Source organism: Cylas formicarius, unplaced genomic scaffold (genome assembly GCF_029955315.1).
Source record: "Cylas formicarius isolate icCylForm1 unplaced genomic scaffold, icCylForm1.1 PGA_scaffold_2__14_contigs__length_35257938, whole genome shotgun sequence".
Classification (NCBI taxonomy): domain Eukaryota; kingdom Metazoa; phylum Arthropoda; class Insecta; order Coleoptera; family Brentidae; genus Cylas; species Cylas formicarius.
The window spans coordinates 27,457,944-27,480,080 of record NW_026844319.1 but is presented as its reverse complement, the minus strand read 5'-3'; the positions used below and the strand labels follow the sequence as shown (position 1 = coordinate 27,480,080).

At 32.5% G+C, this 22,137-nt stretch overlaps 2 protein-coding genes across 9 annotated transcripts; one reads left to right on the top strand and one right to left on the bottom strand.

Moving 5' to 3' along the window:
• Positions 1-375: 375 nt before the first annotated feature.
• On the bottom strand, positions 376-19,933 carry LOC132697969 (ras-specific guanine nucleotide-releasing factor RalGPS1). 8 transcript variants are annotated; one of them, XM_060663773.1, is made up of 13 exons: positions 19,695-19,933; positions 6,660-6,761; positions 5,444-5,598; positions 5,095-5,362; positions 4,865-5,028; positions 3,573-3,715; positions 3,291-3,516; positions 3,026-3,232; positions 2,393-2,461; positions 1,913-2,107; positions 922-1,116; positions 747-871; positions 376-636 (listed from the first exon to the last, which is right to left on the bottom strand). In XM_060663773.1, exons 2-13 carry the CDS (start codon positions 6,726-6,728, stop codon positions 515-517), a joined length of 1,938 nt encoding a protein of 645 aa, XP_060519756.1. In that variant the 5' UTR covers positions 6,729-6,761; positions 19,695-19,933; the 3' UTR covers positions 376-514. The 8 variants fall into 8 exon arrangements, with proteins under 8 accessions (XP_060519756.1, XP_060519757.1, XP_060519751.1 ...); XM_060663774.1 differs by lacking the exon at positions 19,695-19,933 and adding an exon at positions 14,207-14,455; XM_060663768.1 differs by lacking the exon at positions 19,695-19,933 and adding an exon at positions 11,931-12,503.
• Positions 19,934-20,171: 238 nt separating this feature from the next.
• On the top strand, positions 20,172-21,695 carry LOC132698192 (uridine diphosphate glucose pyrophosphatase NUDT14-like). Its single transcript, XM_060664127.1, has one exon. The coding sequence runs from the start codon at positions 20,301-20,303 to the stop codon at positions 20,928-20,930; it is 630 nt and encodes a 209-aa protein (XP_060520110.1). The 5' UTR covers positions 20,172-20,300; the 3' UTR covers positions 20,931-21,695.
• Positions 21,696-22,137: the final 442 nt, after the last annotated feature.

Below are 22,137 nucleotides of genomic sequence, written 5' to 3'. Positions count from 1 at the left end.
CAGAATTATTAAGTAGAGGATTATCCAACTACTTTATTGCAACTCAATGTATATTAAGAAATGAATATTTTTAAAATTAGAATAAAACAGATTAGTTAAAAAAGTTGAAAAATACCAAAAAAACAAATTTAAAAAAATGATCAGAGTGAAATAAGCTATTTATTAAAAAAATAAGGTGAAGCAAGTTCTAATTTGAAACAAAATTTTCCAAAGCCTTCAATATTGAAATAAAAAAGAAATTATATAAGTTCTGGTTAGAGCCAGTCTTCAACTAAATTCACTTTTTTTTTTTAAATCAAAAACTGCTTTGGTAATGAAGCCATTCACTGCTGAAAGATCCAGAACGCATGTTTCCATCAACAAAAAAACACTCAGTACCTTGCTATATCGTCGGTATTTAATTCTCAATAAAATACAAAATGTAACAGTAAAAAAACGTTTAACAGTAAATGCGAGCAATGTACAAAATAAATGAGATTTCTTAATGACTATAAATTAAATATCAACATACATATCACTCAAAAGACATAAGATTATTGGGTAAAGGCGTCGGTTCCCCATTAACTGCCCGTTCCAAAAAATGACGCCACCGATCAACCTGAGTCTTGTTCCCTACCCTAAATTTGTACACGTTCCCTGTAAAACAAAGAAACTTTAATTATTCTAATTAAAATATTTAAATAATTTAAATAAATTACTACAAAAATGAAAGTTATTAAATTCAGTTATGCGTTAGACAAACTCACCTTTGTGATGATCAACAAGCTGAAAAGTGTCTTGATACGCTGTAGTAGCGTCTTCGCAGACTATTTGACATCCCAGCAGTGACACCATTTTGCAAGGATCACTTTTAAAATCGGATCTCAAGTGCCTAGAATTTCGGCAATTAAATCCGAAAATATGAACATAATTACACTTTACCCTTTAAATGATTTTGGAGAAAAATAAATTAAAGAATTGGCCCAAATTTGAAGCCAATACCTCTGCCATGATGCGACCGTCGGTTTTCTTCCTTCTTTCAATATGGTTTTCCTTCTAACACAACCTTGCATCGGACAGAGATTTTCGTTTGAACTGGTAACATCTTCCGATAATCTTAAAAAAAATTGGTAGATGCTAAAAATAGATATTTTGGATAACATAAAGGAACTGATACAATTTACAATTATTTTCTTTTTGTTTTCTATACAAAATTGTTTTTTACTTAAAAATAACATCTTCTAATTTAATAAATGGTTCGCCAACAATAGTTCCATATTTAGGAACCAAATTTAGACAATATTATGAAACAAAGAAACTGCCTCATCAACACTAGTGCTTTTTCTCTAAACAGTTGTTTTCAATTGTTTCACTTGTTTTAATAAAATAATTGCATCACTATTTTCAAAAAAAGCAGCCACTGAAAAAAATATTATTATTTCTGAATTCTTGTGCTTCCACAAACACCTTTTATTATCAAAGCTTCAAAAAATAACATATAACCAGAAATTCTGTTTGTAATTTAATACATAATGTTCTAAATTAATTGATGTTTTTATTGTGTTACTTATTTGTAAGATTGGTTAGTTTTAGTTACATACAATAAAAAAAAATTAGGTAGATTCTGATAATTGCAGTTCATAAACAAATACTTTAATTCATGGTAAAACATACAAAAATAGTATTTATATTTCAAAAAGGCACATCTGAGAAGTTATTCATATTAAAAAGTGTTGAACCTAACTTTCAGTAGAAGGAAATTCCTATTATAATCATCAGAAAATCTTTTTTGTTATCCAAACCAATAACCATCCTTATGACAAAATTAGGCAAATGGTCTAAATATCCAGATTTGATGATATAAATTTTGGGATGTTTAATATTAAGAGATTCCTTAAAGAACAAAACAAGTAAAATTGTTGATTATTTTTACCTTGACAAAAGAGTTGTGCTCTCTTCTGTGCTGTGGGACACCTGCAAAGGCAGTTCGTTTGTAGGAGAAGGCAAATTCGCCTGATTCAACGCTGTCATTCTCGAGTCTTCGATTTCTGAATCGTCCAGCAAGTGTAGCGTCTTTGGTAAATCCTTTGGGTCGAAACTGCCAACCTGTTGCATCTTGCTAAATATACTAAACAAAAAGTGTCTCATTGTAACCGACACAAAATACTCGACTGTTTTCTCAATGGATGAATAGCAAAATTGCATGCCGTAAATGTTAATTTAGAAAAAAAAATCACATATGCAGAACCTAAAAGTAAAAACAAATGATGCATGGAAATTATAAACTGGCAGATCTATCTAACTATCTAATATCCCAAGGGATCGTAAATGTTCGTGCTTTTTCCTTAACGTGTGCAACTTATTGATATTAACCTACTGACATTAAAAGCACAAGACGCTTTTCACGACTTACCGCCGGGGTAAAACAGTGGATAGATACCCGGATGTGTGGAAATTTCTAGGAAGACTTGTGCTACGAAATCTATGAAACGAATTTAATTTTGAATGGACATCGCTGGTTAATTAATTCGTTGCTAGTTTTCGTTTCTCTGTTATTGTTGCAATTGAAACCCGAATCAATATTTGCAATTGCAAAACTTCTTAAATTGCACATGTGCCTATAGTTGTATGAAAAGCAATACAATAATATGAATAATAATGCATCGAAGAATAGCAAAACAATATTTCAGGAACGGTTAATATAAAACCAACATTCAAGTTAATATTACAAAGGTATGTCTACGAAAATGTATTTTTATTTGAGAAGATTACCATCAATTAGTGAATTCTAAAGAAAGAGTTGGTTTTTAATAATCTGCCGGAAAATGTTATAATTATTTAAACTGAAAAACAATTTCAACATAATTACATTTTTCGTTGTTTTTATTTTAATAAGAATTTTAAAATTACTTTATTCTGTTTTAATAGAAAAAACGTAATTAAGCTAAATTCTTTGAACACCGAGGTTAAATATAACGTGACAAAATGTATGGAAATGAAAACCACGGTGGCAACCATTCAATAAAAAATAATTATGGAAACTTACTTTGTTCCCAAACTACGACATTTTCGATGGCCCGGCATAAATTTTCCGCTAGTTGTGGCCGCCTGAAGCCTCAACGAACCGGACGAAGCTTTAGCTGGCGATAGATTCAGGGAAGCTAGGGCAGTGGGGTCCACCACCACCGATTCCTTGGAACTACAACTCGATGTACTAGGCGCTGGTGACGGAGGTTCAAGTTTTAAGGACAATCTGACGACATTACATGGATAAATAGAAAAATTCATTACGAATTCTGCTGAAGATTTACTTGTACTGGTCATCTTCCACGAACTTCTGTAACTCTTCAATATATCTAATTGAGTTTAGGTAGTCGATAATATGAGGAATTTTCGCAAGGTGTGAGTAGTCTGAGTGTTGATAATTAGAAATAATTCTGAGTATGTTGTTCATTTTTAGACTTCTTTGTTGAGATTCTAAACCGCCCAAATGTGGGTGGGCCATGTCGATGTATACAAGATCAGTCAAATACAGTCCTAAAATACGATTTGACATAAATTAAGGTTTTCATTGTGGTGTCAAATTTACTAACCTAAATACGGTATGCAAGGCAACTTCAGACTTTCAATGTGACTTCGTAAATTTGCCCAATTATTCGCATCCGAGAAGACTTCCGCTAATTTGTCGAAAGTTTGCTTATCTTTCTTATGCAGACAAGCCCACGTTTTAGATAACCTAAAAGAAAGGTTTGCAATTTATACGTTGGAATAGATAAGATGCCCATACAAAACACGATCAATAACGGGCAACTATACTAATAAAAAATATTAGAAAAATATTCAGTTTTTTTTTGTCGTAAGAGTTTAAAAGTTCCTAACATAAAAAATTCACGTGAACATACTTTGAACTTTTTTTCGTGGGTAAAATTTTCCTTAATTATACAGACTTAGAGAGCTGGCCAAAAATATTTTTTTGTAATACAACAAAATTTTCCAAACACAGTTTATTATTTCCATTATTCCTATGAGTATCAAAATAACATTATCATTTAAACAGTTAAGATTTGAATAATAAGGAGTTCCCACCTAAATTACTTCTTGTTAATTTGTGTGCAAAAGTGAATTGAATTTTTTTTGAATAGTTCAAATTTATGTTCAAAAATTATGCAAAAACAAAACCTATTCTTTGACGTCTGCTTTTTTAATGCGTGTTACATTTTTTACACTTAATGTGGTTTTTATTAGGAATGACAACGCATAATAAATTATTTTTACTTATTCCTATTGAGGGTCCATTTTTTCCATAATTTTACTTATTGAGAAATACTTATTTAAGAAATAAAACTGAACGCAGGACCTCATTTAACCACGCGCTGAATTAGGTGTTTACAGAAACCGAAAATGCATTTTTTTTTTAAATTTAGGTACTTGGGATTGGAGTATGTTCTATCGAACTAAAAAATATTTTAGAAGATGTGTGACAGAATTCTGCAGTCAAATTGATTCCCTCGTATACGGGGTTGTTTAAAATTAAAATTTCTCATGTGACACACAAAAACAGGCTAAACTTTATATTTTCATACATGTCCGCTTGTTGAATTTCGATTGGAATCTCGAAAACGTTTAAATAAATATTAAGTAGACCATCATATATGCAAGTCCTAAAACTTTAGAATCTGTCGTGAAACAGCAATAATCCTGGTCTACGGTTAACTAATAACAATTCACATTCTATTCTATTTTAACTATTTTTTTTACTGAGTTTTGCACCCAAAATTTATTATTTTCTTTTTTAAAGAAACGACAAAAATTTAATATTTCAAAAGCCGCATGACCTAAAAAATATATTTCCGGTTCTCCATATATCACCAGTATAAAAAGTTACCTGTAAACGGAGGCACTTTGCAAGGCTGAAATAATGGCGAACAGCGAATGCAGATTGTTGAAATCGTACAGCTTCTTGGAGATTTTTATGAAATAAGTCAACATTTCCGAGCGCTGTTTTAAATTCGAACAAGCCAGTACCTCCTGCACCACCCAAAAACTGATCTGCGAACGGAAAAGTGCGGTTCAGGGCCGTGACGCGGAGCAGGAAGCTCGAAAGAAAAAACTCACGTGATTAAAGCGTCGTGAAAACGCGACCACATTGGGCGCCACGCTGAGCTTGTTCTTTTTGATCCATCCGCAATTGGCAAGTTCGTCGGGTTGGATGGCGAGGAACACCGGCAGGTCCAGTAGCGTGAGTTGCGCGGCAAAGTCCTCCGGTGGTATCCTGAGTATATCGAAAACGGCGCAGCTATAGTTCTGGCTACACCACCGAGCGGAAGCGTGATTAGGTAAGCTGCTAGATTTGACGTGCGTGGATACGGGTGCCAGACAGTTTCTGGAAGAAAAGAGTGGCGGTGCTTCGGATAAAGAAGGAAACGGGAAAGAAAAAGTTTTTAAACGGAACTAAAGAGGTTACCCGTAGGTTCCGGGGGGCCCCGGGCCGCTAGACACCGACGGCATCGATATCTTCCTGCATTTATTGTCGGCCGTTTTTGTACTACGAGGGTTAAAAATTACAGACAGGTTATTCGAGTCCTTTGAGTATGAGCTGATCTTGAAATCTTCGGGATTCTGCAATAAGGAAGGTTTAAAAATTAAAAAAAATCTTTTTACCAATGATATAGGGTTGAAATCGCCTATATTTTTTATTGAATATTCGAGTTTTTCTTAAGCCAATCCAACTGAAAATTCATAAGCTACATATGCTTGGTATTTTATTTGAAAAAAAGTTGTTTTTTGGAAAGCCAGGACCGTAGATACTGGGTAGTATGTATGTGACTTGTGCCTCAACTTTTACGCCAATGGGTACATTATACGTCTTTTAAAATTCGTAGTTTTGGTTACAGAGGTTTGACAGGAATACTTGTTTATTGTGTCAGTTAAAATACATTCAATTTTTTAAGTGTTAATTTTTTAACAGTATGCGTGTTTGCATAAATTATTCTAGAGAAAATGATTTATATCATAGCAGGAGAAAACGCAATAATCCCTGCTAAGTCTGCACCCAACCTGTGTTCAATCGAATTGAAAAAATATGACATTGGGTGCGACTGGTAGACATATATTCCAGTATCTCCGCCAATGACTTTGCAAAATTTATGTTGTCCATTAGGTAGGATGAGGTAAAACTAAAATATTCAAGAAATAAGACAAACTAGACAAACTATACCAATAGACTAACCAAATTTTGTTTGAGATCTATAGATACAGCGAGTTTAAGGTGGACCTGAATTAACATGTCTTGTCTTTTCTTTGCGATTTGTGAAACTTTTTTTCGCTGTATATTTGCCTCAAAATAATAAATAACGATTTCTGCACACCAGGGTGTCACTTTCAAAATGAAAAAATCTGCATCTTTTATGATCTCAGATACGGCAAAAACTAAAGGTATAACCAGCCTAGGTTTAGTACAGATCTAATTGTCGTTAAGATTTAGATTTAAATTGACACAACGCTAAACCTTATTTTTCATTATTGTTCATTAACACCAATTTAATCCTGGCGCTGATTAAACGCTTTTGCTAATAAATCCTAAGGTTCGATATTAACGTAATAGTACGTAATCAACGTGTCAAACGTCTGCGTTTCATCATTTTCTCATCGCAAAGCTGACGTAAATATTTATTTCATACCTCGGAGATTTTAAGCGTGGCAAGACTATCTCCAGAAATATCCCTTGGTATTTCGGAGTATCGCAGCATTTTCAGGTCATGGTTGGACTTCAAGTGATGAAACTGGAACAAAAATATCGCTGTTATTAAACGCTTACAATGGTCGTTTGTTTCTCCGCTTTTTCCGTTGTTTGATGAAAATTATGATAGAAATTACCTAAATTGTACACAAATTGAAAATTATGCAAGTTATCATAGAAAAATCTATGAAACTATTGAATTTGTTAAATAAGACACGCCCCAGACTAAATCCTTTTTACTCATACCAATAGATTTCTAATGTGAGAGGTTGGTTGTGCGCTCTAGGATTTCTTGTTATGCGACGTTAATATGCGCTTTTACCTCAATTTTATGTACCGGGGCAATGAAAAGTTGCCAGAAATTATTGTCAAGTTTCTAGAACTGCCCCTTCGTGTTAAAATAGCTACATCATAACTTTTAACGAATTTCGTTTTTTTTTTTGTTTAAACTATTTCGCCACAACTGGTAAGAAATGATGCTTTTATTTGAATATCAACTTGGGTTATCGGAATAACATGTAGTGGGTCGTTTAAAATATAAACATATTAAAAAAAAATGCAACGGTAAAACAGGGTTTAAGTAGCACTATTTGGATAGGAAAATTTTCAGAAATTATGAGAAAAAACTTTGTGTCAGCAGCGTTTGTTTTTTTCTACTTCCTATTCTAACATACCCCGTGCCCTTTTGGAAAAATGTACTCAGAAACTACTGGTTTCAGAACAAATATACATAACAAACAAACCTTGTTGCATAATAAACTATACAATAATTAGTTGGAGAAGGCGTTGACATCATTGCCATACTTTTTGAATACCTTGCAAATGCGATAATTCCTGCAAGGGTATTTGCAGGTATTAAACATTCAACCCCAGTAGCAGTGCCTTTAAGGTTATCGTCATGCATAAACTCTCAAGAGTAATATTTTAAAGATAACTTTTTTTCGCAAGTTTTCCCAAGGCCCGAGATACATCCGGTATATGTGTTAACATATTGGAAAGGTATATCGTCTTAATGACGTCAACCCAAGCCATTTTAAAATCGAAGACTTGCAAATTTTCTGTATGTCACCAGTGAATTGGTTAACAGATCCTCAATTATTGTTGATTTAACTAAGTATGAGCTTAACAAAAAATAATGAATACTGTTAAATATGTTAGTGATTTTATAAACCACCAAAACCCACCAAGAACTACTACATTACCTACTTTTGACCTGTAATTGTGACATTATCAGGTATGACCGCTTGCATTTTACATGATTTATTTTGACTGGACTGTTCTATATCATTTGTGAAAAGTGAAAATGGTTTGCAATATCGCAGCAATATTTTCAAAAACAAAAAATAGCCAGAGGAAAGTAATACGCACTTTTTTTTATATTGTTCGTAGGGAAACCAAATTCGCCAGATATATACCAAATAGCAAATTCTATTCTTTGGAAAAGAGAAAACGGAATTTTTGCCAAATAAAAGACAAATACCATGTTTGCAAACAACCTACAAAATTTTATCGTACATTCATTCATTGCTGAAAATAAATACGAAAAGGATACGGCGGCGGACCATTTCAAAAAACTATTCTTTGGAAAAGAGAAAACGGAATTTTTGCCGAATAAAAGATAAATACCATGTTTGCAAACAACCTACAAAATTTTATCGTACATTCATTCATTGCTGAAAATAAATACGAAAAGGGTACGCGGCGGATCATTTCAAAAAAACTATTCTTTGGAAAACAGAAAACGGAATTTTGCCGTTGATTCCAATATGCATTTGTCATCGTATTTTAGAAAGATAAGAAAAAGTGCAAAAATTTGATGACATATCAGAACCGTGATTGAATTAGATAAAAAACTAGATATAAATTCCTTTCACTCGCCTTTTACAGTGTCATCACTAAAGCGCGCAACGTATGGTATTTTTTTTACTTATAGATCCGCCAACATAAAATTCTTAGATGCACTAGTCACTAAGTCAAACGGTATACACGGTAAGTCATCAAAAATAAGTTCTGTACAGGGGTAAAGTATTTTTATTTCAAAAAATTCAGCAAAATGCCATTGGGAAAATTAATCTTGCGTTCGAAGTCAAGTATATTTAAAAAATTAACTTAGATCCATAATATTTCAGACAATCACAAGCTTCATGTTTGATTCAACGATGTCAACAACAGCAAAAAAAATACATTATTGAATTTGTTTTATTAAATATAGTTTGTATTGAAAGTTTTTCTTTAATTTTTTCTTCTTTGAACTTTCATAACGTCCTCTATTCTTGAATCCCGAAATGAAATTGTGAGTAGATAAAAACAAAAATTCTCACCGGTCTCAGATTGCTCTAATATGTATTTTCCCGAAAAATTTTAAAAAATAGGACGCAGCCTAAAAAAAAAATACTCACAGATACAATAAAACTCGCAAATTTGCGAAAATACCTCCGTTTGTTCTCTAGCGCAGCGCCGCTTACATTGTACTTATCACTAGAGGCAACTACGCCCATTCTACCACCTAATCGACATACGCGAGACCGACAAGATTGTACCGACAACTGTATCTTAAAACTGAACGGTATTAAGTGCGATTAAAACGAAAAGAAATTTAATGAAAACGTGAACCAATTTCGCGAATCACGTTTCAACGTCAAAGCGTGGTTCATTTTGTAAACAAAACGTGTAATTTTTTATACAGGCTCTGGTATATTAGTCGTACGTAGATATTTGAATTTATTTGGAAAACGATAAATGTACTATGGGGAACGACTCCAATCTGAGAGTGCGCAAACACCAAAAATTTTTCGTTTTAATTTGACAATGAAAATGGCAAATGGCAAAAGTAGACATTATGCATGTAGTGATCCGTTATAAATGTTACCCCCCACCCCCCTCATTTATTTTGGAAACCAATAATTGATAATATATATTGAAGAATGATATTTTCAATTGACGAAAAATTTGAAAGTGTTATATAAAAAACTGACGAAAAGGCGAATACGGTGAGCGAACATATTACATAAAAAATATATAGATAATACAAATATATAAACACTAATCCATTTATTAGGATTCTTGGGGTAGATTTTGAATGTTTTCTCCATTTTCCTGAATATACAGTCGATACCGTTTATAACTTATCTATCTATCTATCTGCCGGGACAGTCAATCCGTCAATCCATAAAATATTATGAAAAAAGCGTGGGCAATGCGAGCTTAGCCTAGACTAGGAATCACTGGAATTCAATATTCAAACCAGATGGTTTGGAAGTTTAGATAGTTATTTGGAAACATCCTCACTAGCACTAGCACACCAAAGTTTAGCTCGTTATATGGCAACATATGTCTACAAAATGCTAAGCGTCAAACCTTATCTTAGTTTTTTATATACAGCGAAAATATTTAGAATTATTTGTCAAGTGAAAACATTATCTTTAGTCATAGTTTGAACAATAATAACAGCCTGATATGCGACAGCTGTCATAACTAAACGAAAGACGTGGCGTGGGACGCCATGGTGATGTACGGCCGACAAAGTGAATCCTGGCTTTAATGTAAAAAATTACAGATATTATTTGTTATATGTTACATATTTTTGAAATTAGTGTGAAAGCGCCTTTACTATTATGAAATAATATCATTCCAACTTAAAAAGCCTACAACTTTTGTATTAAACTTTTTCTATAAATTTTAATAACAAAGTGATGGGGTGCAACATTTATAGTGGATCACCAGTTACATGGTATTAGATATTCTTATTTTTATACAAATAATACATACAGAAACCAAATTACAATATTATTCGCCATGTCATCTCTTGAGGTTATAATTAACTAATTAAATAAAATGAGAACTCAGTCTATTTAAAATTGACCGGAACTGGGAGGAATTTTTATTACTCTACACTTTTCTGAACTAGCCTACAAACAAAAAGGTACTGAGAATAGGGAAATTGAATTTTTTTTTTAAATTTCTTTAATACATTTGTTTATGTATAGAAATAACGCATCCCAAAAATCAAAACTCAAAACCCAATATTTGCAATAAATAACCATTCCTTTAAAAAGAAACTAAACAAGCGGGATTGATTGTGACGTCGTACCGCTGTGATATTCTCAGGTTATAGGACGAGAATTATATTATTTACTGTTATTTTCGGCTCGTGTAAAAGTGTGTTTATAATTAATCTACGCCAGTTTGTATTTGTCCTTAGTGCGCTTTACACGATAATAGTGGAAGCAACACAAAAACAATATTACAAATCGTGCCATCGTGTTTGAGTAAAACCCGTAACGCGCTAGTTAAATTTTTTATTCGTTTACCAGAAAACGATTGTTTTTTGTTAACATTATGTTGAGGTGTCACTTTAGCCTTAACTTTGGGCTGATTACAATATTATATTGGTTTAAAACTAGTGGCTAAATTTTTTATATGAACATACCTTTTAGCTTTAAAACCTCGAACGTCACCAAAAAAAAACTTTCGGTGTCTTGTATGTAGGATGTCACCATGAACATATTCACTGAAGGTAAATTATCAGATTGGCCTTTTAAAAAATCGGCTTCGGTCAATTTCAAAACTTTCTTTTTGATACTAAACACAAGATAACAAAAGGAAGCGACAGGATCAAGACTAAAATTACGAGCGAATTGACGTCACAACAGGTCAAAGAGGATTTAAATTTCCCTATTAGAATAGATTTTGCAGGTTTCTTATGATGGTGTGTTCCGTTATAATATTTTTGCACAGGTCAGCAAAAAAATTATAAATACCTCGATAAAAAAGTTTATCTTAAATCTTTAAAATGTTTGGTAAATGTGAAATTTTAGAAATACAAAAGTTTACAATTTCAAATTTATTGTGAGTGTCTCTATCACTACAATGCTTTATCTAGGTTCGTCTCTGTGATTAGATTCCGCAGCTTCGATAGTACCTCCTTGGTGTAAATCGTACCCTCCGGATTACGCTCTAGACAGGCCTTCACATTGGCATAGCACACGTGTCCCGTTTCTTGCTCTTCTTGTATTCTTCCAGTTCCATTCGCCTTAGATGCCACTTAAGCCGGCAGTGGTCCGACAGTAGACCTATTACAGCCTTTCTTTTGTAGCTTTGCAGATCTGCTGGCCCATGGACTGATTTTGCAATTATTTAGCATAACAGTTTATATATTTACGATCATTAACGGATATAATATCAGAGTATCAGAGGCTAAGGGAAAACTTACTAAAAACGAGATGGTGTGGGCACACTGTACCAAACAGTTTCCTTTGCGTTTTCCGGTCTCATTGTCACTCATTATCATCACTTTCATATTCGAACGCGTCGAAAATCGAATTAACGCAATGTTCCGACTATTACAAAATTCCGCTCCGACCGATAAAAAAGCTCGACGCGGCCCGCACGGTATCGCGACGCAAAATAGAAAATAACCAACAATAATAATTACCGTTCGTGACGAAACGAACGTGGAGGTAGTATACTAACCACCGTAGACAGGCAGTGTACGTTATTGTTGATATAATTCGCCGGTAATTTCAGCCATTGGGGGAAAAGAATTACCGGCGCATCGGAGCGTTGTACGAAATCGGCCTAATCTGACCCAAATCGTGGCATTAACTTGGTGATTTCTTAAAACGCGTGCAAAAAAAGTTTAATTAACGGGTACGACCTTCGCCGAGAGGTTATCGTTTGCTCTTATATACCCAACACTCAAAAATTACATACATTTTTATTTGTGAATTCACGCAATCGAGAAAATAACTTTTTTATTTATTATTTATCGTTCCATCGCATCATATTTTTTATTAATGAGTTTTGCCAAATTTTCATCCTGGGGATTAGCATCTGCCTCACAAATAATAAATACATCAATTAACGAAAGTTATTTAATTTATCTGTAAAAAAATATTTAAAAAAGAGGCTATTTTGGAAAATATCGTTTTTTTTTTTATTTTGTTCTTGTAATATAATAGACAGATAAATATATTCTTTATTGACTACTTTCTGCCTTAACAATAATACAATTAGTAATACAATAGTGAAAAAAAAGATGGAGAAGAAACAGTTTTTTTTTTAATTTTTTATTACTCAGTGCCTTAACATTTGATGGTAGTTTATTATACACAGATTCAACAAATTTTTTTGGCTTTTAGTATACTATATAAGTTTCTTGTGGCGAAGGAAGTCACTTTTTCGGGTAGGATAATTATGATAAAAGGAGTTCAGCCTGAACGCGTCTTTGCCCCTGTGGACGTCCATCAGTTGATAACAGGTGCAAATGACATGACATGAATGTTCTAGATAACTCGCACATGCTATGTAATAATATTCATTTGAGACAGAAAAAATTTAAAAAAAAGATTATATCGTGTTGTTTTGAGGTCCACATAGAAAGGGTTATTCACGTTGAGGGTTATATTAAAAATTATGGAGAGTAATATACTTTTTTTTTTCAAATTGTGTACAAAAAATAATATCATTCCCAATACTAAGTGTGGTTTTCGCAAAGCGTTTGGTATGTCGACAGCTTCAACTAATGTATTCTTATTACGAGTTCTGTTTTAGTGCTTTTAGTGGCTAAACTACGACATTACGGTTCTAATCGTCTCAAATCATACTTAACTTTTGGATTTCCTGCTTTTCCTTATTTGTACTTCTGATATTTGCAGATCACTGTCCTAATATTAAAAATAATGCCAAACAACTATGCCACATCATAACACTGACATCTTTCAGCGCTCATTTTCATACGCCTTAATTTCCAACCAGTTTCTTGACATCATTACATTTTTTTTAAAAATATTTTCATTTTTTTTAAAAATAAGTCAACTTACCAGCGAAGTAATGCATTGATTATTGAGATATATTAGCTAACCCGTACAAAATAAAATAAAAAAGATATTAAGCTTTAATTAAGGCCTTGAGAAATGCTAACATAAGTTACTCGAACAATATAGATGGAGTTTCATTTGAATTTTCTGTGTGCTGGGTATTCGCAACGCTGCGTAAATATTTTAAAAAGATAGATGTGGCGCACTCCCGAACTCAGCGTGCACCACACTTTATGTTTTTTTTTGATCGACTAAATTTATTAAAGCAAGTTCAGTCGTCTGTTTTTTTTCGGTAATCTCTAAAAAAATTACTTCATTTATTGTATATTAAGATATAAAGCATGCCAGCAAATTTGTTAGTAAGTTGTTTAAGCTGTCTGTTGAACCTCGAGCAATTGACTTTCAAAGTAGTTACTACGGTCGTTGTTGATTAGGCACATGTAGTTTATACGTGGAATAACTTTCTAGTTTTATGTGGTCAATTATTGTAAATATGTGCAAATATGCGTAATATATCTAAAATATGCAATTAGTCCCTAAACGTTTACCACAAAAATGGTAAAAATTATCGTGTCCCAAATTTGCGAAATGACGCTATTTTATCAAATCACAACTAAAAAAAAACCTATTTGAATTAACGGATTTAATTCAAGTTAGAGTAGAGACTTACATTGTATATAAGGTGCTCCCAATTTTTTACTTGAAAGACGTGCGCTTCCCTTTTAACGCTAACATCGACGATAAACCTTCCATATATGCTGGTATTACAATTACAATTTTCTTATCAAGGGTGCGGGCGTTCAGCTTTATGATTATCAGCCGGTTTCCGGCACTACTTGCAAGTTATCATTATCGTCAGAGCATAGCAATTTTATGAGTCATTTAGGAAAAAAGTAATTAACGTAATTTTTGCGTACAGAGAAAAATGATGTCCGGAAAAGAGGAAACCTTATACGATAAGTATACCTATTCTCCATATTTCTATCTACACGCTCACCCCTATCGGGGCGCTATATTCTCCAGGAAGTACAGTTTTTTTTTTAAGAAACACTATAAATTTGTTTTACAGTATTAACACGTTCATGGATAACAGTTGCCAACGGAAGGATTCAGTATTATCTAATTTTAGAAGGAGTTTGTAAAGAAACATTGTTAAAAGTCTTCTCAAAGTCGTAATAGCTACATCCTTGCCAATTATCAAATCTTTATACAGGCTGTCCCACAATTAACGTCCCATGCCACAACTTTTTTATTTTCAAATATAAAAATGTCAATTTTGTTGCGCAAAGCAAATAAACGTCGATGGATGATGGAAACTCGTGTGAGCTGGAATATTTTGTACACTTTAAAAAGGACAAAAAGTTTAATACCAACACGTTTGGACGATAATATGCATAGCGCATCACACAATATTTGGACAAACTATTTCCTCCGAGGTTTACTCAAACAATTTCAATTCAATTTTAGGTCAATAGTTTTTGAGTTAACCCATATATTGAGATATTAAAATTTCTAATATGGGTAGGTCGAAGTAAAGAAATAAATAAGTTATTACGATTCGATAAAATTTATTAAAATAATTTTGTGAAACATATTGCAGGATTCCACGGTTTCCACGTATCTACCTAACCTAAAAGCTGCCACTATATATCACACGCAGGTCCAACAATAATTCATTTTGGCGTTTACTTTGCAGAGTTCGGTGAAATCAGACCAGCTGTACTGTGTAATATTAAAGAACTTAAAAAGTTTTTTATTTATAATTATTTTTTTCTACCCTCTATTCACTATTCACTTTTCACATTTAACCTATAATGACGTTAACGTGATTCATCAATCCTTACTGGTAAAAATATATTTTAAAAACTCTCACTTGGAATTAGCCAGGGAGGCAAAGCGGATGTTTTTATGGAGAAACCTATGTCAGACAAAACCACGTCAAGAGATATCAGTTGAATCAGACAATGAGCTACTTGTAGACGAGGATTAATAGAAAACAACTGTGAAATTTATATCGAGGAAGTTTTGTTAGAAAAGATGAACGATTTTAGGAGCATGGATGTGCTGAACAGACATAAATTCACGGATTTCACCGGTTTCAGATTTTACGAATTCTACAAAGATTTCCCAGATTTCTCCCATTTTGATTTTTTTTTACGCGGCAAATATATGCGTTCCGTCGTAATTAAACAACTATTAAGCAAAAAACTTAAAACTGCTTTTGAAAATTTTGTTTATATTTTTTTCTTCAGTTTCAGTTTTAGTCAGCAATTTTCTGTAGATAAAAAAATACAATTAAAGCCAAATAAAAAAGAAAAACGGAAAAAAATATTTTTTTATCACCTTAACTTTCACAGAGCTTGTACAAAATGCAATTAAAGCCAAATAAAAAAGAAAAACAGAAAAAAATATTTTTTTATCCCCTTAACTTTCACAGAGCTTGTACACCAGATTTCATGAGTGATTTACCCTTCGTGATGGACAAAACAACTAGGAGTAGGTAGGTTGACCTTTTATAATTACACCTATAACCTACATTCTCGTATGGTACCAAGAGGTTGCCTAAACTAAAATTACAATTGGCAAAGCATTAATATTTAACTAAAACAGCTAACTCAAACTCTACGGCGAACGATTTAAAAACGTATTCGACGTTATAGTTTTCGCGCGTTTTCGATGTTGTTGACAGAAGTTCTAATGGGTGCAAAGAAGATAAAACTTTTGGTATATCACTATACTACACCACAACAAGCTGATCACAAAAAGTCGTCAGGAAATGTATAGCTCTCAAGATAGTTTTAAAAAAATCGATATTTAGGGATAGAGTGCATGATATCTTAGAATCTAGTCACAGAATTACTTTCGGTCGATGTCGAAAAACTAGAAAACTATAAAATACTGAATTTTCAGGCCTATATTTTAAACTTTTACCAAATAAAATATTAATCAAAACTTTGAACTTTCGAGACGTGTAAAGGAATGCCAAACTAGAAAGTAAAAAACGCGCACCACTTACGTTATACGAACAAAACTAATTGATGGCAACGATTTAAAAATTAACCAATCCTCGAACCCGTTCGCCATGCACTTTTATTAATTAACCGTGCCGAGGACATTCGGTAATTATTTGAGGAAAATACCCGTGAACAGTAATTTAACGTACGTCCGTTAATTTCCTGATCGACGGAACCGTTTGAATTGGTAAAGGTAAAATTCACAGAAAGGCCCCATTCGTAGGTGCTTTTGTTACTGAAGGTCCAAGATTCGTCTATATATGCAAACTAAACAAAGACTTTAGCCATGTTTTTATTAATCTAATCTTTTATTAATCAAATCTATTAAATCTAAAATAAAATTACAAATTATTTTTATTACCTACTTAAATTACTTAAAATTATTCACATAATACATCAGTATCACTATGGGTATCATCGCCTGTTCTAATTATTATTTGTTCTATATTATTTGCAATATGGATATACGATTGTTCTGCTTTTTCTATGTTTAACAGAATTTGCTCAACTTTGTGGAGGGATGTTAAAAACTTCGGTTTCTATAAGTTTGAGGATATTGGATTTAACACTGGGAAAAACATTGTTACGACGAATGGCAGATTTCAGTTGGTGCCAAACATGTTCAATGGGATTAAATATACAGTGGTAAGGTGGAAGCCTTAAAACTGTAGGCCCTAGATTTTTTGCATAATTATCACAGATGTATTCCTTTTGTAGGTTCGAGCTTTGTAGAACCTCAATTAATTGCTTTTTGGTATACTTTTGGTTGCTTTTGTGTCACATGAGGAAGGGGCTTTAGTCTACTGTCTACTGTGATAACTTGCATTGTGCATTACAGTGACGCTATTAGGAGGAATGTTTGGAACTAGTTTGTTTTTAAACCAACTTTCAAATAAATCAGCGGTGGTGTCTTCATGGTAATCCAGAGAAAAATCTTTAATATTTTTCGCAGACAAAGAAAGTCCATTTGGAATCCAGCATGCAAAATAGTTATTCTTTTACCTCTTTTTGGTGGCGCGTTTGTTATACACTTATCAGTTGAGTCAACCCAACCCTTTTTGGGGGTATCAATGTGTCGAACCAGGTTTGATCGAAGTAAATAATTGACCTTTGTTGTTCTCTGTAAATCCTAATTTTTTCTAGATATTCCAGTCGCCATTTCCGAATTCTAAAAGATTCCATTAAAACTTGCCTTTTGTCAATGTTTTAAAATCTAAAACCCATGTGTTGAATGCACTTCCATAACGTAGTTGTGCCACATTTAACACCGGTTTCATCTTTTTCAAGCCTCCTAATTAAGATATCTAATGTAGTCACGCTTTGTTCCTCGTATAACTGGTAAATTTTAAGCCGTATTATATTCATCTACACTCGAGAAAATGTCAGCATCGCTTCTTTTTTTCCTCTCTGAAATGTTGATGTTGGAATTTTCGTCAATGTGGCCGTTTTTTCTAAAGATGCTCGCTTGCTGGACCACGTTCAATGGGAGTCAAATAAACATTGTTTATAACTTCCTTAGCCTCAGTAGAATAGTGTTTTCTACATTTGAGCGGGAGCATCTCCTGAGATGCACTAGACTCGCATATATTTTGCATAATTCGCACACGTTTAAACACACACTGTATTACACACGAAATAAGAATGATTACTAATAAATTTAAACTAAGTAGTATACCAAACCAAAGAATATTAAACACAGGTAGGTATAAAATTATTTTCTATTACGGACCACAATTTTACATGAATTTAAATTTCGAAAGTTTAGGTAATAATCTTGTTGCATTTTATGTCCATTCTAAAGCAATTGGTCACTTTCGTATATCTATGAACAGACCATACCATACACTGCAACATTATAGGATGTAATTTTTTTATATTGTGTATAAATTTATTTTATGATAATGGTAGTGATAATGATAATGTTAGATTTTATTTGTGTTCCTCTATCATCAAGATTTATTATTTGTGTAATCCATTACTTTTTATTTAATGATTTTCAAGTTTCAAGTACTCGCGAAAGGACATATATACGAGTGCAAAGGGTTAAGTTTATGAAGAAAATTTCTCTCTAAGTGGGTACATATAAAACTTTAAATTATCTTGCTTTCAATGATGATCAGTTTTCATTGATATTTGGTTTAAAATTAAATTTTAAAGCAATGCAAATTCATATGCCGAGAAACAAATATAAGACTTCAAGACGTGTTTAGTCTCAATTACATACCTACTTAAAATTGTGTATACTACGCATGCCATCATTATTTTGATTTATATGATGACGTTTCTCATCACCTTGACTGATTATTGCCATTCGAGAAATGGCCATCACATCTGCTGTTTATAACAGTACTTACTTGGCGGTAGGTGAACTTAATAACTATACGAGGGCAAATTAATATCAATAAGCAGATGTAAAGATGCATGTCATTGGAAAACTGGCATTGTTCCTCAATATGAAAATGTTTTGTAGGTTTTTTTAAATATAGGGATTTTTCTAAAACTAATTAAACCTATAATTAAGTCAATTTCAGAATATATTGAGTAGTTATTGATACTCTACGAATGTGCTGGTATAACCGACCCTACCTATTAAATAATACATTTAAATTAAACGTTTCCGTTTCTCATTGCGTTGCGTTTTATGCAACATACTTCTGCATATTAATTTAAACGGCCGACCAAACCGGCATAAATAAAATAAAATTGGCGGGCGCTGTTATAGAAATATGTTCAATGGCTCGTCTAAATGAAGGTCAACGCTTAACATCTGTCTGGTCTAATTTAAGTACATTATCATAAATAAAGATTTCTAGCGGCATCCTCATTATTTAGATTTTAGGTTTGAGATACATAACACTGTGTGGTCGAAAGTGGTAGGAGTTACTTATTATATATTGCACAGCGAAGTTTAGCTGTGACTTAAACTGGAGCAAGAAAATTCTTGAGGTCTTATGCAAATTTTTAATAGCCTAAAACGAAGTCAATAAAATTTTGAATTATCGATTCTAATCAACTACCTACCAGAGATTACTTATTCAAGTCAAGCTTGCCTTCCTCAACAAAATTTTCAAAATTAGAAGTCACATCTTTCAAATTTACGCAAAATTCAGAATATTTCATAAAAGGAGTAGTGCAAAAACTTACCTGCGTTTGTATGTCATAATAATGTCTACCAAAGGGCTTTGGCGTCTACTCGATATTAAGTTGAGGACATCGGAATTACTATAATTCACTTTTACAATTCGCAACCGGTATAAATTTCACTCACACTTTTACCAAATTTTAGCTGTGAATTATTAAGGACGCTATCAAATAAACTAAAAAACGAAAACGAGTATTACAAACTATAAAACAATCACAGAATAACTTGGGATAGAAAACAGTGATAATATATCACAGACCACTAAAGTGTGTGGTTATTGTTTTCTGTGAATATATTTCTTTTCCTCTTCATCTTTACTTCCGTTAGGCAAATCTGCTAAGAGGATTCGGTCACTTCACACACAAGGAGAACATGGAAAAATTGTGATTTGATTTGAGTTGTTGAGAATTGTTAATTTTAATTTTAAATGACGAAGAAGATCACATATTGGATTTTCCCTTTTGATCTATGGTAATGACATAACTTCATGGTAATGAAATTGACTGCAGTAGATATTTGAATTTTTTCAGGGGCAGGTATTCTTGCACTTTACAATTTTATTACTGTTTTTCTAAATCGGTAAGCCTAATTTCATGAAGAAGTAAAATATGGATAACATTTCAAATGTGGTCGTTAAACCGTTGGAAAAATCAATTTACATGAAACCTTACACTATGCATTTTACACAGAACGGTACAGCAAGAACATGGGATTTGTTGGCTGTTCACGATAGTGTAGCTATAATAATTTTCAATATTACCAGAAATGTACTGGTACTTGTTAAACAATTTCGGCCAGCTGTTTACATTGGCTTAATTCCTCTAGAAGACAGACAATTGGGCCAGCAAATTGACTTAAAAAAATATCCACCCGAGAACGGAATTACTATTGAATTGTGTGCAGGTATCGTTGACAAAAATCTTTCACTGGCTGAAATTGCCCGGGAAGAAGTTTTGGAAGAATGTGGTTATAATGTACAGGTAAATTCACTCAACCTAATAGGTAGCTACCGATCTGGTGTGGGAACCCAAGCAAGCCTTCAAACTGCCTTTTATTGTGAAGTTACTGATGACATGAAAGTATCAAGTGGTGGAGGTGTAGAAGATGAAATTATTGAAGTGGTTGAATATACCATTGATGAAATTAAGAAGTATGTTACTCAAAAAGATGTTATAAACAGTCCACCAAGTTTCTTGTTTGGTATATATTGGTTTTTGCTTAACAAAGCAGAACACTAAGGAATTGGGATCTATCGAGTTGGTGGACTATTGTGATATTAATATGTTTAAAGTTATTAATTTTATAATTTTACAAAATTATATGCTTAATGTTGTATATACATTTGGCTGTTTTATATAACATATTGCAAAATTACAAATACGACGCAATGACCTTGTATTCAAGTTGTAATGTCTAGTCGCCAACATAAAACACGATGGGCACATTGAAAAAAACTATGTATTTAACACTTAAGTATGATGACACCTAATTTTTGAAATAATAAATAAATAAAAATAGTATACAATAAAATGCTGCAAGTTACAATTTACTCATTTAATAATAACATTTATGTTTGGTTACTGACCAACTCCTGGGTTACAAACAAATAACCATAATCCATGTATCTAAAATATTAAAATTTACTTCAGGTATTTATTTATTTAATGAGAATCAGTATTGGTGGTTTAATTTAACCTGTTAATTTGTTAAAAGTCCTTTTTATAAATTGTGATGTGTAAATGTTTCAACCTAATATATTTTATATTTTGTGGATTTGTTTTGACATAATGTTATGCAATAAACATAGACTTACATAATCTGCATTAAAAATATGTTGGCTACTGGTTTTCATAAATTTTTTCAATTGTGTGCTTATATAATTGTCATTGATACATAACTTGGCAACTATGGTCAAAACTTGTGAAAACACTAATATATCTTAAAATTAAAGAATTCCATTGTTAGTTAATTATTGAATTAAATAAAATTTGTCTTAATTTAATCTTTTTCTTATTTAGCCTAAACTACATTAATTTGTCAATGAAGTATTTCTTATTGTTAGAGGGAAAACTACATACCTCCATACCTAATTCTTCCTGAGTCGATTAACTAAACATGCTGATGTTACGTCAATCATCCTATTGGCTTCTTCTGAGCTTAATTGAAACTGACAGAAGATTTGTAAATAGTATTACAGTAGACTTTGAAAGTTTCTTTGAAAATTTTCAATAAAAGTTATATTTTATTTAGATGTCATTTTTTATAGGGAGAATAGATTCTGAGTTTTGTTTTTATTCTGACATTTTATCTGATAGTTAAAGTTAAATATCCAAAAAGATATATTTTCAATGCAGTAGGTAATTGATTTTTATTTTACTGTAGATTCGCATCTTGTGCATTCTATACACAATTAATAATAACTAAAATAAAGATTAACTATAACAT

Excerpts from the sequence above, each read along its gene's own strand:
- LOC132697969 (XM_060663767.1), bottom strand. The coding sequence starts at position 9,216 with ATGGGCGTAGTTGCCTCTAGTGATAAGTACAATGTAAGCGGCGCTGCG. Across the intron at positions 6,762-9,117 it reads TTGCGAGTTTTATTGTATCT|TTTCATCACTTGAAGTCCAA; the intron begins GTGAGTATTTTT and ends TTTTTGTTCCAG. Across the intron at positions 5,029-5,094 it reads TTTCACGACGCTTTAATCAC|ATCAGTTTTTGGGTGGTGCA; the intron begins GTGAGTTTTTTC and ends TTCCGTTCGCAG.
- LOC132698192 (XM_060664127.1), top strand. The coding sequence starts at position 20,301 with ATGGATAACATTTCAAATGTGGTCGTTAAACCGTTGGAAAAATCAATT.